This window comes from Entelurus aequoreus, linkage group LG07, assembly GCF_033978785.1.
Source record: "Entelurus aequoreus isolate RoL-2023_Sb linkage group LG07, RoL_Eaeq_v1.1, whole genome shotgun sequence".
Classification (NCBI taxonomy): Eukaryota; Metazoa; Chordata; class Actinopteri; order Syngnathiformes; family Syngnathidae; genus Entelurus; species Entelurus aequoreus.
In genome coordinates, this window is record NC_084737.1 from 54,138,368 (window position 1) to 54,156,273 (window position 17,906).

Consider the following 17,906-nt stretch of genomic DNA (forward strand, 5'->3'; position numbering starts at 1 on the left):
GACCAAAGAGACTTACTTTACTTACCAAAGCAAAGCACAGTAGGAAATAAAAACTCCCGATCCTCCTGCTGGCCAGGATAACCACACCAAGAACTGTGAGCACGTCTGGTCCATCTCTAATAACTACTTTCATGGTCTAGTATTACCGTTCCCATTTTTGTGATGTTACTGTGTTCTTTGTTATGCCTCTGTTGCCTTGTTCCAGCGTTTATTGTGTTTTGTGAGAAGGTCATTAAAGACTTTCTTGCCTATTTCTGGGTCAAACCCAGAACTGATGGGATACATTTTGTCAGCAAGTCAGTAACCATAAAAGTATTTTCAGTGACACTTACATATACAAACTGACGTTACAAACAGACTGTCATCAGATCATCAGGACTCATCTTCCTCCTATCCAGGAAATCGTAAAAAGCTGCTGCCTGACCAGGGCTCAGAAAATCTGCAGAGACACCTCCCACCCCCACCGAGGACTGTTTTCACTGCTGGACTCTAGAAAGAGGTTCCGCAGCCTCCGTAGCAGAACCTGCAGGTTCTGTAACAGCTTCTTCCCTCAGGCCATAAGACTCTTGAGCGCATTATAATAATCCCCTCAATTCCCCCCAAAAACGGATTAACTCGCTGGAATATAAAGACAATATAACATACATCCATAAACGTGGATGCATATGCAAAAGTGCAATATATTTATCTGTACAGTAATCTGTTTATTTATGTCTGCACCTTATTGCTCTTTTATCCTGCACTACAATGAGCTAATGCAACAACATTTCGTTCTTATCTGTACTGTAAAGTTCAAATTTGAATGACAATAAAAATAAGTCTAAGTCTAAGTCTAAGTAATGTTATGGCGCAGATCAGGAAACGATATCTGGCAATTCTGGGGTCTGGGAAGAGACATATGATATTGCCACATTCTGGACACAGATGCCTTGGAGGTGTGCACTCTACCGAGGGGTTGTTTATATTTCAATTCGCTTATATTGTATTCGTCCATCCTGTTGTCATATTGTGTTTGTGTTCCTTGCGTTGGTGACTTGTCGATGTAGTTTTAAAAAGACATAAATCAATTCAGAAGAAGGGGATGAGGGAAGAAGAAGCAATTTGCTAGAGGCTTACATTTTCCTCAAGTTCCCTGAACGCATCATCGGCTTGCTTAGCATCAGTCCCTAACATGTGGGTTCTGTCAGCCGGCTCTGACAGGCCAAACTCGATCATCGCGTTTTCAGTGGCATTAATGGTTCTCAGGGCCTCAGTGGTGAGGTCACAAAGGGCGGAGGCGGTGGATTTCTGAAAGTCATGTAGAGGGACAGATATTAGCGGACAACGTCAAACCAGCACAGCAGCTAGCTGACCGAACTACTGACACCCCGAATAATCAAGACGTTTGCTGCTTTCGGTCTACCAATCCTAATAAAACAAACTACGGGCGTCATCACACTCAGCCACTAGAACCTTGCTTGGGTCAACTTGACACATAAATGGCCTGATCTACTACAATCCAAGTACAACGTGCTAAACCGTGTGTGCAAACTATAAAATTGTGTGTACTATTAGTGGGCGGGTGGCATGTGATCCACTAAGACTGCGTGTACAGTTGAAAAGTGGTGCAGGCCCCCCTATTTAGATGAGGTTTTTGCATTACCACTAGCCTTATGTGCCCTGCTCATTCACATGCTCCCCAACCTGTAGGCAATGTTCTTAAACTAACAGCACGCATCTATAATTTGTAACACCTTTTCTGCAATATAGAATCGCAATCTAAAGAAAACAGAAACTATTTGTAGCGCGCTGATGCACTGCGGGGAGGGGTGGACCATCTCAACAGCAGCACATTCACCCATTCTCACACACTGATGGAAGGAGCTGCCATGCAAGGCGCTACCAGCACCCATCAGGAGCAAGGGTGAAGTGTCTTGCCCAAGGACACAACGGACGTGACTAGGATGGTAGAAGGTGGGGATTGAACCCCAGTAACCAGCAACCCTCCGATTGCTGGCACGGCCACTCTACCAACTTCGCCACGCCGTCCCGTAATCAAATGTAAACAATCAAATGCAGATACTTTTTCTTATGCCTTCTGATCTCTCTCTCTCTCTCTCTCTCTCTCTCTCTCTCTCTCTCTCTCTCTCTCTCTCTCTCTCTCTCTCTCTCTCTCTCTCTCTTTCTCTCTCTCTCTCTCTCTGTCTATGTCCACTACTTGCTGTCCATATCCTACCCCCTCCACACCCCTGATTGTAAATAATGTAAATAATTCAATGTGATTATCTTGTGTGATGACTGTATTATGATGATAGTATATATGATAGTATATATCTGTATCATGAATCAATTTAAGTGGACCCCGACTTAAACAAGTTGAAAAACGTATTCGGGTGTTACCATTTAGTGGTCAATTGTACGGAATATGTAAAACTTTTCGGTTATCAGAAAGGATAGGAATAAACACGGTGGGGGCGTTTGTATGTATATTCACCAGGTTATTAAATACATAACTCGCACTGATCTTAACCACAATGACCTGGAATCTGTGTGGGCGGAAATCAAATTTAAAAACGCAAAGCCGGTACTAATAGGGACTGTTTATAGACCCCCTAATCAGAGTGATTTCTATGGGGCTTTGGAAGAATGCTTGGCAGGGACAGACAACATGGAGAAAATTATAACTGGGGATCTGAACACAGATATTCAACGCAAAGATGCGCCTGTCTTCAGATCCTTCAGCAAGTTTTGTAATCTGCACGGTCTTTCCCAGCTAATAGCGCTACCCACAAGGGTGTGTGATTCCACCCAATCAACCATAGATCTCATTCTCACTTCAGACCGGCCTAAAATAAAAAATAGTGGGGTCATGATCTGTGGTCTTAGCGACCACTATCTAACCTTCTGCACCCGTAAAATAGCTAAACCTAAAGCCAATGGCCACATAACAGCCCAATCCAGATCCCTCAAAAAATACTCCAATGACAATTTCAATTTAAAATTAGATGAGTGGGACTGGTCCCCTGTGCTCGAGAGCAACCTGGTCGATGTCGCTTGGGATCGCTTCAAAACGGCGTTCCTAAAGATACTAAATGAAATGGCTCCCGTGAAAACAGTCAGGATCAAAGCCCGCTCGGAACCATGGATGAATCCGGACCTATTAGCTGCCATAAAAGACAGAGACAGGAAATACTCTGAATACCAAAAATGTAAAACAGAAGTAGATAAACAACCCAATAATATCAACCTCAAATTACTCCTTTCAACTCTCAAAAAGCAATGCAATAAATTAAGAAATAAGTAAACCAACCTGACTAAATCCTTAAAAAAAAATTACATTAACGACAAAATAGAGGAAAACACAAATAAGCCACGTGAGCTCTGGAAAATTCTCAACAACCAGCTTCCTGGTTGCAGCCAGAAACTTAAAACAAGACTCACCAACATCAGCATCAAGGAGGGCGACTCCCTCATTACAGACAAAATGGAGGTAGCTAGCAGACTTAACATCTTTTTCACCAGCATAGCCGCAACTCTTGTCAACAAGCTGTCCCACCACACTGGTTGCTTTGGTGTAGAACACATTAAAGCCTTCTACAGAAAGCTAGGAGTATCCAACGATGATTTCAAATTAGAAATGGTCACAGCTGATGAGGTGTTTAAAAAATTGAGCGCGCTCCACCCTAACAAGGCCACCGGCCTTGATAATATTCCCTCCAAATTCCTCAGGGACTCTGCCTCCATCATTGCCCCGATCATCACGCACATAATAAACCTATCAATTACACAAGGCCAAGTACCAAAAGATTTTAAGATAGCAAGAGTAACTCCCCTCTTTAAAAAAGGAAGCAAATTGGAACCTGGCAACTACCGGCCTGTTTCTATTCTCAGCTCCATTTCGAGAGTAATGGAGAAAATAGTTTATGAACAGGTCGATAGTTACCTTGCCACTAATAACCTCATGTACAAATTCCAGTCCGGCTTCAGAACTAACCACTCCACTGACACATGCCTTCTCTATCTGACCGACCACATCAAACATGAGGTGGACGCGGGCAAATACTGCGGCATGGTCATGCTGGACCTTCAGAAGGCCTTTGACACCGTTAACCACGCTATACTGTTGGATAAGCTCAGAGCAATCGGATTTAACAAAACCTCTTGGAGCTGGATGCAATCTTACTTGGAGGGGAGGAAGCAGGTGGTAGAGGTGAACGGCACTGTGCCCCCCCTCTCGGTGAGCTGTGGAGTCCCCCAAGGCAGTATATTGGGACCTTTACTGTTCCTAATATACATAAACGACATGTCATCTGCATGCGACTGTGAATTGTTTTTGTTTGCGGATGACTCTGCCTTGCTGGTATCCGGCAAGGACAAGTCACAGGTGGAGAAAATCCTCAGTGCTGAGCTCTGTAGAACTTGCACCTGGCTCGCTGACAACAAGCTATCCATACACTTGGGTAAAACAGAATCCATCCTGTTTGGGTCCCACATCAAACTTAAGAAAGTCAATGACTTCACCATAAAAGTAGGTAACAGTGTCATCACCAGGAAAGATGAGGTGACCTACCTAGGTTCCATTCTAGAGGCTAACCTTTCCTGTGATAAAATAACAACCAAGGTAGTCAAAAAGGTTAACCAACGAACGAGATTTCTCTACAGAATTTCCTCTCTGGTCAACAAAAGCACCTTGAGGATTCTGGCGGGAACTCTCGTTCAACCCTTTTTCGATTACGCATGCACCTCCTGGTACCCTAGCACCTCCAAAACCCTCAAATCTAAACTCCAAACATCTCAGAACAAGCTAGTCAGGTTACTTCTAGACCTCCACCCCAGATCCCACCTCACTCCTACCCACTTCTCTAAAGTGGGCTGGCTCAAGGTGGAGGACAGAGTTAAACAACTTGCACTGAGCCTAGTCTATAAAATCCGCTACACCTCCCTGATACCGAAGTACATGTCAAACTACTTCCTTAACGTAAATGACCGCCATAACCACAACACCAGGGGGTGCTCCACTAACCACGTTAAACCCAGATTCCGAACTAACAAAGGTCTTAACTCATTCTCTTTCTATGCCACATCAATGTGGAATGCGCTCCCAACAGGTATAAAAGAAAGGGCATCTCTATCCTCCTTCAAAACCGCAATAAAAGTTCACCTCCAGGCAGCTACAACCCTAAACTAACACCCTCCCCGGATTGCTAATAATCAAATGTAAACAATCAAATGCAGATACTTTTTCTTTTTCTTATGCCTTCTGATCTCTCTCTCTCTCTCTCTCTCTCTCTCTCTCTCTCTCTCTCTCTCTCTCTCTCTCTCTCTCTCTCTCTCTCTCTCTCTCTCTATGTCCACTACTTGATGTCCATACCCCCCCCCAACTCCACACCCCTGATTGTAAATAATGTAAATAATTCAATGTGATTATCTTGTGTGATGACTGTATTATGATGATAGTATATATGATAGTATATATCTGTATCATGAATCAATTTAAATGGACCCCGACTTAAACACGTTGAAAAACGTATTCGGGTGTTACCATTTAGTGGTCAATTGTACGGAATATGTACTTCACTGTGCAACCTACTAATAAAAGTCTCAATCAATCAATACTTTACTGTGCAACCAACTAACAAAAGTCTCAATCAATCAAAAAAAAAAAAGCGCATTCATGTGCCTGGAATGATCCGAACACAAGAAAATGCTTGTTGAAAGACATATTTTCATATAGGAGATGTTTTATAATGATATATTTTCTAAATTATAAATCAAACATCATTAAAAAACAAAAACGAAAACGCCAGCAGACACCATAACGCATCAATTGAATTTGTTTTAAACAGCCCTTTACGTCAACCAGCAGCTATAAAATCATAAAATTATATTGCTGAAAAGACGACATGTCTAATATTTTTATTTATGACAGTCCAAACATGTTGCTACACACACACGTGGACGGAGGATTATCTTGTGTCTTTGCAGCTCAAGCACCTCCTTTCTCACCGCCGTGTGCGTAATTTTGTCGGTTTGCACATACATTTCAAAATAGTGCCCGCAGAACAGTGATCAGTCCTTAATGAATATATTTGCATCTTGTCCACCCAGTATTGTGAGTGTTCTGATGATCAGCATATATTCCGCATGTTCATGAAGGCAGACACGCTAAATGGATTGTGCTCCTCAATCTGCTCATTTAAGAGACGCAATCCACTGTGCACAAGTTTAGTAGATCAGCTTTGCATGTTATCAAGTTTGCATGGGTTTTATTAGGCGCAAACCTTTAGTAGATCAGGCCCTACGTCCTGTATGCTTTGGGTCGTGTGAGCGCTCATGTTCAGACCACTTCCCCGCCACTTGTCATTATAAAAAGCAATAGAAAAACAATATAATCCAAGTCAAAATCTATGTTTCTCACTTTTAAATACATGTAAATACAGTTCTTGTTTGGCTTGTTCAAGCCCTCCGGTCCACCAAATGCAGTGGCGGGCCGTGCGTTTCCCACCTAGACCTTCAGTGATGTCCGACTTCAATGATTTCCCCTCAAAATACCATAATTTATGTCACCACATGACCATTGCTGGAGAAATACTATACAGAAACACATTTACACACTACGGGCCATTGAAACACATCAACAGTGTACAAAACGGGTTATTTTCCGGCGCATTTAAAAATCAATAAACCTGCATCAGCAATTAAAACTAATCTTATTACTGTCAAAATTAAAATAGCGAAAAACATATTAAACATGAAAAAATAAAGAAATAACATATTTGAACTCACAATTTGTAGCACCCATTGGACGTCGAATAAGCCAGTGGTACCCCTCGTCGATTCGAGTGGAAATGGCGGGCATTTCCCCATTTCATTGTCGACATTGTCTCACAAGATGTAGTTTCTCTTTAAATATCCTTCTTGAAAATGGCCTTGCAAATATATATCTGCCACCTAACTAAGGTTTGGTCTCCTTCTTTGTGGGTCAACACTTCCTGCTTCCTGCTATGTTGCAACTTAGCAGGAATGGCAAGTGAGTATCCAATCACAGTCTCGTTAACATCAGGCTACCTAGATAGGCTACTGTCAACAACTTGTGATCTGATTGGCTATCGCAACTGTCTCTCAACTCTATGTACTCTCAAATTTATCCGCTTACGGTCCCGATGAGTATCCAATTGCAGGACGCAGAATATCAAATTCAACATGAGGCCATCTAGAAGGCCTTACTGACAACAACTCGTGATCTGATTGGCTATCGCAACTGTCTATCACTGTATGTCCACTATCGCTTACAGTTCACAGACGCCCGCATTGCTGATTCTGAAGGCATCGGGCAGATTACGTACAGCATGGCAACATAAGCTAGCTGAATTCTGATTGGATAAAAACTAAAACTAAAAACAACAGCACTGGAACAAGCATAATACGACAAGAAGAGAATATGAATAATTTTAGATATTTAGGGAAAGTAAATAAATTTTAAAAAATTAACCTTTAATTATGATTATGATTTCTGGTAATGTTAGGCCAGCAGAGAAAGCCTTGCTGGCCCCGACGGCACACCACTGACCAAATGTTATGTGATCGCTCCTCGCAAGTTACTAATGATAACTGCTACATTTTGTAACAGAAATAAACAGAAAGACGATGAACGCCACAGTCAAAACCTACTGTACTTCTCATTTAGCAATGCAAGCGCTCCTCTCACAACTTACGAATGCTAAACTTCCACAATAGAAAGAATCATACCGATTCTGAAAACACTGGAAATATCCACAAAGCAGTGCTGTACGGTGCAAGAATTTACACCGACTTTAAAAAAAAAACTGTCGCAGATGTGTGAAAAGGAATTTCAACTCTTTCATCACATTTTGCTCCTAAAATAAATCCATCCAAATTTGATCAAACTAGAGTACACTTTTTGTCCATCTTCATAGCATGTTTTAAATAAATGTAAACCCTAACCATTGAAAAATTGCACTGTGATTGACGCAAACGTGTTGATCACTCGCACTGAGAGCCCTTCCACCTGCGCCATGCAGAGTGGAGCGTGGCTGCTCCTCTGAGCTCATACATAGATGAAACTACATCTTAGTTGAAGGAACTGGTCGGTATGAGACAATGTTTTTTTCACCACCATTTGACACAAACTGCACTGCGCGCTCGTAACTATGAGGGTTGAAGGGAATATTGAATAACACACCAATAATTGAAGTGACAAGCTTGCCATCCAAATAATACCCCGTTTGTTGACAACAACATACAGCCATGGAAACACATTCAATCTATTTATTACACAAAGGTGACACAGACCAGTGAAAGATTCAAAAGAGCCGTGTGACCGTCAGAGCCGACAAACTGCTGCTGCTAGTCTGCTAAGCTAACAAAAACATTTCAAACTCAGACTACTGAGTGGACTCGCTGACGTCACACGTCACTAGGCAACAGGCAACGGATTTTAAAAGGCACATACAGACGCATACACTGCTGCCATATAAATCGTCTCCTTCCCCCGCCGTACGTAACAGTACGTTACGGCTAACTATGTCGGAACCAGGCGACACCGGCAGACCCCAGTCTGCCCCTCTGCCCCGATCCCTCATGACACCTGAACTCGTGATCATGGGAGCGGTCCTAAACGAACACCAGGTTCGTTTTTCTACCCCGGAGGACAACTTGGAGAGAGCCTTTTACCAGGTTGCATGCTAGGCTGAACCACTTTAGCCCAAGACAGACTTCCGAACCCGTGGCTAGCCGTATTGCCACCCCTGCTCCTGGACTTTGAAGTGCCACTCAGACCCGGTAACCCAAGATTGCTAGCCCAAGGCCCTTCGAGGGCGACTTTGAACTTTGTAGAGGATTTTTGGTACAGTGTGACCTCATTTTTTTAGCACCAACCCTCGCGTTACTCATCCGACGAGGCCAAGATTGGTTTCATTTTCGCGCTACTGACAGGACCTGCACTCAAGTGAGCCACTGCGGCCGTGGACAAGACCATGGGCTTAGGCACCGACTACGCTGCTTTCCGGGCCGAGTTCCGGGCGGTGTTCGACCACCCCAAGGATGGGGGGGGGGGATGCGGCAGGGCGTCTGCACACCATCCAGCAGGGCTCACGCTCTGTTGCTGCCTACACCCTCGAGTTCCGCACACTTGCGGCTGACAGTGGTTGGGACGACAGAGCTCTCCAGAGCGCGTTCTGTCGCTGACTTTCGGAGCAAATCAAGTATGGTCTTTTGAGGGACAGACCCACATCCTGTAGAGTCCTCCTTGAATGATTCCCGGGCGCAGCCACCGCTGCTGCCCACTGCTGCTGCCCACTGCTCCCCTCACCTCCCAAGGGGTGATCAAGGGTGATGGGTCAAATGCAGAGAATAATTTCGCCACGCTTAGTGTGTGTGTTAAAATCATTGGTACTTTAACTTAACTCATGTACGACCAGAGACTTTTGGAACGGGCTACAGAGAGCATATGCGACCGCCAACTTTACCCCTGCGGTTCAACTCCGACCTGCCTACCAGACCTCAGGCGAACAACCCTTCACTCCACCTGCACTGATGACAACTCCTGAGCCCATGTAGTTCGGGAGAACATGTCTAGCGACTGAAGAGAGAGAGAGAAGGTATGGGCAACGTCTCTGCCTCTACTGTGGTCTAGCCGAACACATCCTCCGCAACTGCCCGTCAGGACCAAAAGACCAGGCTCCTCAGCAGAGGGGATCCTGGTGAGCCACATGTTATTTCCCCAGGAAGGAAGGAACCCTGGCATTCTGTTTCCCGCTACTCTGGCATGGAACTCCAAGACTGTGCAAGTGGGGGCTCATTTGGACTCCGGAGCGGACGAGAGTCTGATCGACTACGAGTTTGCCCAGCAACCTGGCATTACTCTTGTGCCCTTGGACAAGGTTCTTCCCGCTCAAGCCCTAGATGGGCGCCCGTTGGGACCCATCAAATACCGCACGGAGGCCCTGTCCCTGACCTTTTCAGGAAATCATGTCGAAACTATTAGTTTCTGGGTGCTGGAAGCTGCCGTCGCTCCGTTGGTTCTCGGGAGATCTTGGCTGAGGCAACATGACCCACACGTCTCCTGGACATCGGGTAAGATCATGGCGTGGAGCACCCTATGCGACGCTAACTGCCTCAAGTCTGCATCTCCTCCGATCAGCAAACCCGGACACAATATTCCTCACGCTGATCTGGCCCAGATACCGGCTTGCTTCCACGATCTCGCCGCTGTATTCAGCAAGGAGCGTGCACAATCCCTTCTTCCTCACAGACCCTACGACTGCACTGTCGAACTGCACCCCGACGCTACCCTGCCATTCAGCTGTTTGTACAACCTGTCACTCCCCGAGAAAGAAGCCATGAAAGACTACATTACGGAATCCCTAGTTTCTGGAATCATCACACCGTCTAAGTCTACATTGGTGGCTGGATTCTTTGTTGTGGCCAAGAAGGATTGATCATTAAGACCCTGCATTTACTACCGTCATTTAAATAATATCACGGTAAAAAACAAGTACCCTCTACCCTTGCTGAATTCTTCTTTTGAGCCCCTAGCTCCGGCCACAATCTTCACCAAGCTGGACTTGCGGAACGCCTATCACCTAGTTCCGATCAAGGAGGGCGATGAGTGGAAGATGGCGTTCAACACCCATCTTGGGCATTACGAGTATAAGGTAATGCCCTTCGGACTTACCAACGCCCCAGCTGTCTTCCAGACACTTGTAAACGGCATCCTGTGGGACACGCTGGACATGTTCGTCGTGGTCTACCTGGACAACACCCTGATATTTTCTCGCAACCAGCAGGTTCACCAACAGCACGTCCGTCTCGTCCTACAGCGTCTGCTGGAGAACCGGCTATTCGTCAAGGCGGAGAAATTTAGTTTTCACGCGTCTTCTGTGGAGTTTTTGGGATTCATGGTCGAGAGGGGCCACGTCAGCAGTTTTGACTTGGCCACAACCCTCGACCAGGACGGAACTAAGGAGGTTCGTAGGGTTTGCTGGCTTCTACCGCCGTTTTATCCAGGACTTCAGCAGAATTGCCGAACCACTTCACTCCCTCACTTCGACAAATTTGCCTTTTCTTTGGACTCCTGAGTCCAGCAAAGACTTCGAGGGACTAAAGAAGAGCTTCATCTCCGCTCTGGTCCCCATACACCCGGACTTGGATTGTCCCTTCTTGATGGAGGTGGATGCGTCTGACTCAGGGTTTGGAGTTATACTCTCTCAACACTCCAAAGTTGACAATCCGATTCACCCATTTGCATTCTTTTCTAGGCGTCTGTCGCCGGCTGAGCGGAATTACAATGCTGGAAATAGGGAGTTATTGGCGGTTCACAAGGCCTTTGCAGAATGGAGACACTGGTTGGAAGGAGCCAAACAGCCAGGAGATCGCCAGGCAAGATGGCAACAATTTTTCTCTCGCTTCGATTATATGCTTTCTTACAGACCGGGGTCGAAGAACACTAAGGCTGACGCCCTTTAGAGACAGTATATTGAGGAACCCTCCTGCCCATACGACAATGTTTTTGGTGGCCATCTAAGGCAGCTGACAGACGTGAGTTCATCGCTGCTTGTACCACTTGTGCCCGCAACAAACCCTCGCACAGACCCCCCGCTGGTCTCCTGTGCCCTCTGCCAGTTCCTGCCCGTCCATGGTCTCACATTGCCCTGTATTTCGTTACGGGATTTCCGACTTCAAGAGGTAACACCACTGTACTCACCATTGTCGACCGCTTCTCCAAGGCAGCTCACTTCATTCCGCTTTGCAAGCTTCCTTCCTCCTCTGAGATGGCTGACCTCCTCATGCTGTATGTCATCAAGCAACACGGCATCCCGATGGATATCGTTTCGGACCGGGGCCCACAGTTTACCTCCTGGGTGTGGAGAGCATTCTGCAAGGGGATTGGGGCCTTGGTCAGCCTCACTTCAGGATACCACCCTCAGAACAACGGGCAGGCAGAGAGAGCCAACCAGAGTTTGGAGACCATGCTGTGCTGCGTTGCTAACCGCCAGCCAGCCTCGTGGAGCAAGTTTATTCCCTGTGTTGAATACTTCTACAACACCATGAAGAGCTCTGCTACCGGTATGTCCCCCTTTGAGTGTTCACTGGGTTATCAACCCCCTATGTTTCCCCAGCAGGAGCAGGAGATCGGTGTTCCCTCTACGAGGGCCAACGTCAAGCGGTGTCAGAGGGTGTGGAGAGCCGCTCGGGCGGCACTTGAAAGAGCTACGGAGAGGATGTGACGCAGTGGCAACAGGCGTCGCATCTCGGCTCTATCCTATCAGCCGGGACAACTTGTTATGTTGCTTGCCAAAGAGCTCTACCTTCAGGTACCTTCGAAGAAATTAGCCCCACGTTATGTTGGACCTTATCCTACTGTGTCTGTGATACACGCTGCTTCTGTCAAGTTGGCTCTCACACCCTCGGTCAAGCGACATCCAGTTGTGCATGTGTCCCAGATTAAGCCGATAGCGGAGAGCGCTCTGTCCCCTGCCCCCGCTAGGTTCCTGGAGAATGGCGACCTCGGGGTTCGTCAGCAGGATAGGGGACTTGTGTACTTGGTTGACTGGGAGGGTTATGGTCCGGAGGACAGATCTTTGGTGCCGGCCTCCTACCTTGCTGACCCCACACTTCTTGAGGATTTCTACCGTGCCAACCCCGGTGCTCCCCGTCGCTCGTCAGGAGCCTCGCCTAAGGAGGGGGGTACTGTCACGGCGCATGCGCAATCCCTCATGTCTTCTGCTGCAAGCTCGGCCGGCCGCTAGAAGCTCTGGCCGCATCGCAGGCACGCACTGGTGAGACTGCAGACAATCACTAATCATCGCACCTGGGACTAATGAAGACGGACAGCATAAAGACCAGCGGACCCGAAGATCCAGTGCCGTAACATAGTTCACTCTCATAGTAAGCATCCCGTCTCTGGTTTCCCTTCCGCATACTTGCTCTCTCTCTGTGCCTTCCCTGTTCCCGTGTCTTATGTCTTTTGTGTACCCCGCAGTGCTTCCCCTGTTTCCCGTGATCGAGCTGTGTGCCTCGACTTCCCTCTGGATTCTGGACTGCCTCCCTCGATCCTCGACCCCTGCTTGGACAAACCTAGGATAAACCTATTGAACTGATCTCTGCCATTTTGTCGTCTCCTTCTCCCACCGTACGTAACAAAAATCAAGGCATGGTGGAGATATTTCATTATGTCAACAAATATTTCGTTTCATGTGTTAGTTTATGGGCCAAACTATATCAGGATATGAGTTTTGATCAATATTGCCCAGCCCTACACTAGTGTTACCGACAATGCTAGCACAGTTTATGGATGTTCTGTGTGTTTAATTGAGTGCTGCAGTTGGCCTTATGATGGCATTGTGTTTATATGTACAGTATGAGTGCACATGTGTATGTTATATCAGTGTTGATAATTAAATTGTGATATTTAAGACATTGCATATTGCTACAAAAAAATGTTTACCGGTGCTAATAATGAAAAGGCTAAGCGTACAGCACTGCAAAGTTAGTGAAATTAAAAGGGTAGAATAAAAGTGATGTGTAAGATGAATGATCAGTGTTTCTAGCGGGGTCAGGAAGGTGGGGGTGCATTGGGGTTTGTGTCCATGTCGGTGGAAATGGGGTGTAAGTACACCCTTACACCACTTATTTCTTTCTTTCTTTCTTTCTTTCTTTCTTTCTTTCTTTCTTTCTTTCTTTCTTTCTTTCTTTCTTTCTTTCTTTCTTTCTTTCTTTCTTTCTTTCACTAAGTCCTGTAAGAGAGTGGGATAATGAAGTGATTGCTAAATTGAGAGCTGCAGCTTGCAGCTTAGCGTTGTCTGCATAACAACATCCGCCTTCTCAACTCGTTGCACCAACAAGTCACCCACAGACATCAACTCATGCAGCGCCTTTTTTGTAGTTTTCTATTTTTCTACTTTCAAACCTTTTTTGGGGGGGAGTTGTTTGGATTTTGTGCATCAGGTTATTGCATGTTGATTGTCTTGAACACATTTTTAAAGAGCATTTGACTTACCGGTAATTAAATCTCATTTAACCTTTTGATGACATATGAGAAATATGTTCATCATTTTTTTGCTTTATGAAAGTATAATCTCCATCACAAGAATGGAGACAAGGGGGAAGAGAAAGAATGGAGAACATCCATCTTCCTTTTTTACCTTCTGAGCTTCACTTGGGATGTCTTCGCTGGACGAGCTCAGATGCTTCATAGCCTCCGGTGCAGCCGCTCCCTTGACGCCACCGGAGCTTTTCTTCTTGTCAGCCTCGTCATCTGATGACAAAGGTTTGCCACTTAGATGTCCTGCCAGCTCGCTCAACTTCTTCCTTAGCTTCTCTTCCTCGTTACCCGACGGCCCTGATGCCTGCCAAGCATCAAACGTTCATTGATAAATATCATAAAGTCAATATAGTTATTATTCTGAAATGTCCTGCTTCACCTTATCAGGCGTTATCTTCTCCTCCAAACGATTCAGCAGGCTTTCGATGGCGGACATACGTTTGCTTAACTCGTTTATCTGCACAAACAAGTAGAAGGAACATCAGCATGGAAGTATAGTGTAGTGAGCAGCGTACACAATTTAATGTAACACTTTTAGCATTAAAAAAACAAACATTTGATTTGTATTTCTATACACCAAGATAATCCATCAATCTCACAGGTGTGGCATATCAAAATGCTGATTAGACATATAACATAATTTTTGCACAGTAAATAAATAAATAAGATACTAAAATAAAAGGCTACTATAAAAAGTGCAGATTCACTGCATTGGTGATTTATGAGGGTTAACAAAACCAGTCAGTGTCTGGTTTGACCACCACTAGCCTCATTCAACACAACACATCTCTTTGGCATGAAGTTCATCAGGTTGTTGATTGTGTCATTTTTGTCCTCTTTAATGGTTGTGTGAAATTGCTGGATATTGGCAGGAAGTGGAACATACTGTCATATACACTGATCCATAGCATCCCAAACATGCTCAATGGGTGACATGTTTACTGAGTATGATGGTGCAGGACCTGGGATGTTTTCAGCTTGTGTGTAGACCTTTGCTACATTGTGGATAGACTACAAAACAACGGAGGTTAGAATCTCATCACGGTATGTCTGTGCATTCAGTATGCTATCAATAAAACACGTGTGTGTTGTTTATAACATGCTTCCCATAACGTGACTCGGTTGGGAGTGTGTCCGTGCCAGCAACCTGAGGGTTCCTGGTACGATCCCCAGCTTCTACCAACATGGTCACGTCCGTTGTGTCCTTCAGCAAGAAACTTCACCCTTGCTCCTGATGGATCGTGGGTAGCGCCTTGCATGGCAGCTCCCGCCATCAGTGTGTGATTGTGTGTGTGAAGGTGTGTGTGAATGTGGAAATAGTGTCAAAGCGCTTTCAGTACCTTGAAGGTAGAAAAGCGCTATACAAGTATAACCCATTTACCATAAGCCCACCCCACCAAGGACCAATGACATCAGCAAATGCTCACCCACACGACACCGGGATTCAGCTGTTAAGAGATCACCTCTCCCAAGAGTCAGATGTTATCGAATGTGAGCCTCTACCCACTCAAGTTGGTTACAACATCGAACTGCAATCAAGTGGAGACATTGATGAGGATAACGAGAATGCAAATAAGTTTCCTTGAGACGCTTTCTCACAATGTGAGCAAAAAAATTTGGTGATGCAAATAGAGCTCCAGGTCTGGTGTGGTTAGACGTGGTGTGTGGTTGTGATGCTGGTTAGATGTACTGCCAAATTCTCTGAAACTCTTTTGGGGGGGGCTTAGGGTAGAGAAATGAACATTTAATTCCCATGCAGCAGGTTTGGTTTACAATCCTGCAGTCAGCATGCCTAAAGGCCTACTGAAATGATTTTTTTTTTATTTAAACGGGGATATCAGATCCATTCTATGTGTCATTCTTGATCATTTTGCAATATTGCCATATTTTTGCTGAAAGGATTTAGTAGAGAACATCGACGATAAAGTTGCAACTATTGGTCGCTGATAAAAAAAACGCCATGCCTGTACCGGAAGTAGCGTGACGTCAAAGGTTGAAAGGCTCCTCACATTTCCCCATTGTTTTCAATGCAGCTAGAGCGATTCGGACCGAGAAAGCGGCCATTACCCCATTAATTTGAGCGAGGATGAAAGATTTGTGGATGAGGAACGTTAGAGTGAAGGACTAGAGTGCAGTGCAAGACATATCTTTTTTCGCTCTGACCGTAACTTAGGTACAAGCTGGCTCATTGGATTCTATACTCTCTCCTTTTTCTATTGTGGATCACGGATTTGTATTTTAAACCACCTCGGATACTATATCCTCTTGAAAATGAGAGTCGAGAACGCGAAATGGACATTCACAGTGACTTTTATCTCCACGAAAATACATCGGCAAAACACTTTAGCTACGGAGCTAACGTGATAGCATCGTGCTTAACTGCAGATAGAAACAAAAGATATAAACCCCTGACTGGAAGGATAGACAGAAGATCAACAATACTATTGAACCATGGACCTGTAACTACACGGTTAATGCTTTCCAGCTTGGCGAAGCTTAACAATCAATCAATCAGCTTTATTTGTCCATTCTTACATGTACAAGACACATAAGAACTGAAATTACATTTTCGGCACAATCCCGCTAAGAGCAGACATACGTTACAGGGAGACAAGACGGGACCGCCAACGGATCAGCCACTTAGAGCGCTCCTTAAAAAGGTGGGAAAAAGGTGACAATGGGGAAGGCGGGAAGAGTAAAAAAAAATATCAGTCTGAGGCTGGACCCTCAGGAATGGTCCAGACTGAGTCCGAGGAAAAAACCTCACATAGCATGGCACACATAAACATGGTACATGTAATCACAACAACTCGCAACAGAGTCATCCAACAGGGCTTTGGAGGCCGGCAGCTGCTGTTGAGCGCTACTCAGCCCCCACAACCCCGGAGGAATTAAGCAGTGGTGAAGGCGTTGATTTGGGGAGGGGTGTGTGCGTGCATGTATGCCCAATTAACTTGGGTGAGATGTTGGAATTGTCTTTATGGGCCGAGGCCGGCCCCAAGAGTTCAAGAGTTCAAGAGTCCGACCCAGGTGCTTTTGAAAAAAAGGGAAAGGTCAAAAGCGTCCATCTTTGAGGAGTCCTCAGGGGAGTGTTTTCAAACAGCCTGTTCCTCAAGGCCATTCGAGGGAGTCAAATCGTAGATTAAGATGTTGTTTTTTCTTCGAGCAGTCAAAACAATGACATTCCTGCTCTGTATGCTGGCTCTGACAATTCCAATTTATTCTTTCTCTAACTTCATCAAGATGGAATCTACCTTGCGATTCAAATCAGCAATCGCTCCAGTCTGTGATCCCACAGCACGACCCAATCCTTCCATTGCGTTGAACAGCCTGTTGGCCCCTTGAGTGGCTGCCATCGTCTTCCGAATTTGACGATACACCAGAGCAATGCCCAGCCCAATCAGCAAATGCCCTGCGATCACAGCTCCAAATAGGTAGATGTCTTCCACGTCCTCGATGGAAAGGACTGAGAGGCACATGATTCTCCAAGTATTCCAGGAATCTCTCACGTACCCCGCAGCAATGGTTCCATCAGGGCAGCCAGGCTCCCCCGAACCTCTTTTCCTTGTCGAAAAGACTGTGTCAATTGCGTCGAGAGTCCAGTTGATCAAATTCATTTTGATGTTTAGATTTGAGGACAGCTCAAGAAAAGAGGCTTCAAAATAGTGCAGACAAGACAAAAACAAAGAGAGCAAGCAGGGAAGGAGGGAGCGGAGAAAAATGCGACCGCCCTCACCAGAGGCAAGACAGAAGACAACAATGCTGTTGCTAACGACGCCATTGAAGCTAACTTAGCAACCAGACCTCACAGAGCTATGCTAAAAACATTAGCTATCCACCTACGCCAGCCAGCCCTCATCTG

At 45.5% G+C, this 17,906-nt stretch overlaps 1 protein-coding gene across 1 annotated transcript in view; it reads right to left on the reverse strand.

Moving 5' to 3' along the window:
- mlpha (melanophilin a) overlaps nt 1-17,906 on the reverse strand; it is a 64,936-nt gene that overhangs the window by 24,306 nt on the left and 22,724 nt on the right. Inside the window, exons 10-12 of the mRNA XM_062054705.1 lie at nt 14,424-14,501; nt 14,145-14,348; nt 1,117-1,287 (exon numbers count right to left, since the gene is read on the reverse strand). Coding sequence (XP_061910689.1) covers nt 1,117-1,287; nt 14,145-14,348; nt 14,424-14,501 — 453 coding nt within the window. The remainder of the gene's footprint in view (nt 1-1,116; nt 1,288-14,144; nt 14,349-14,423; nt 14,502-17,906) is intronic.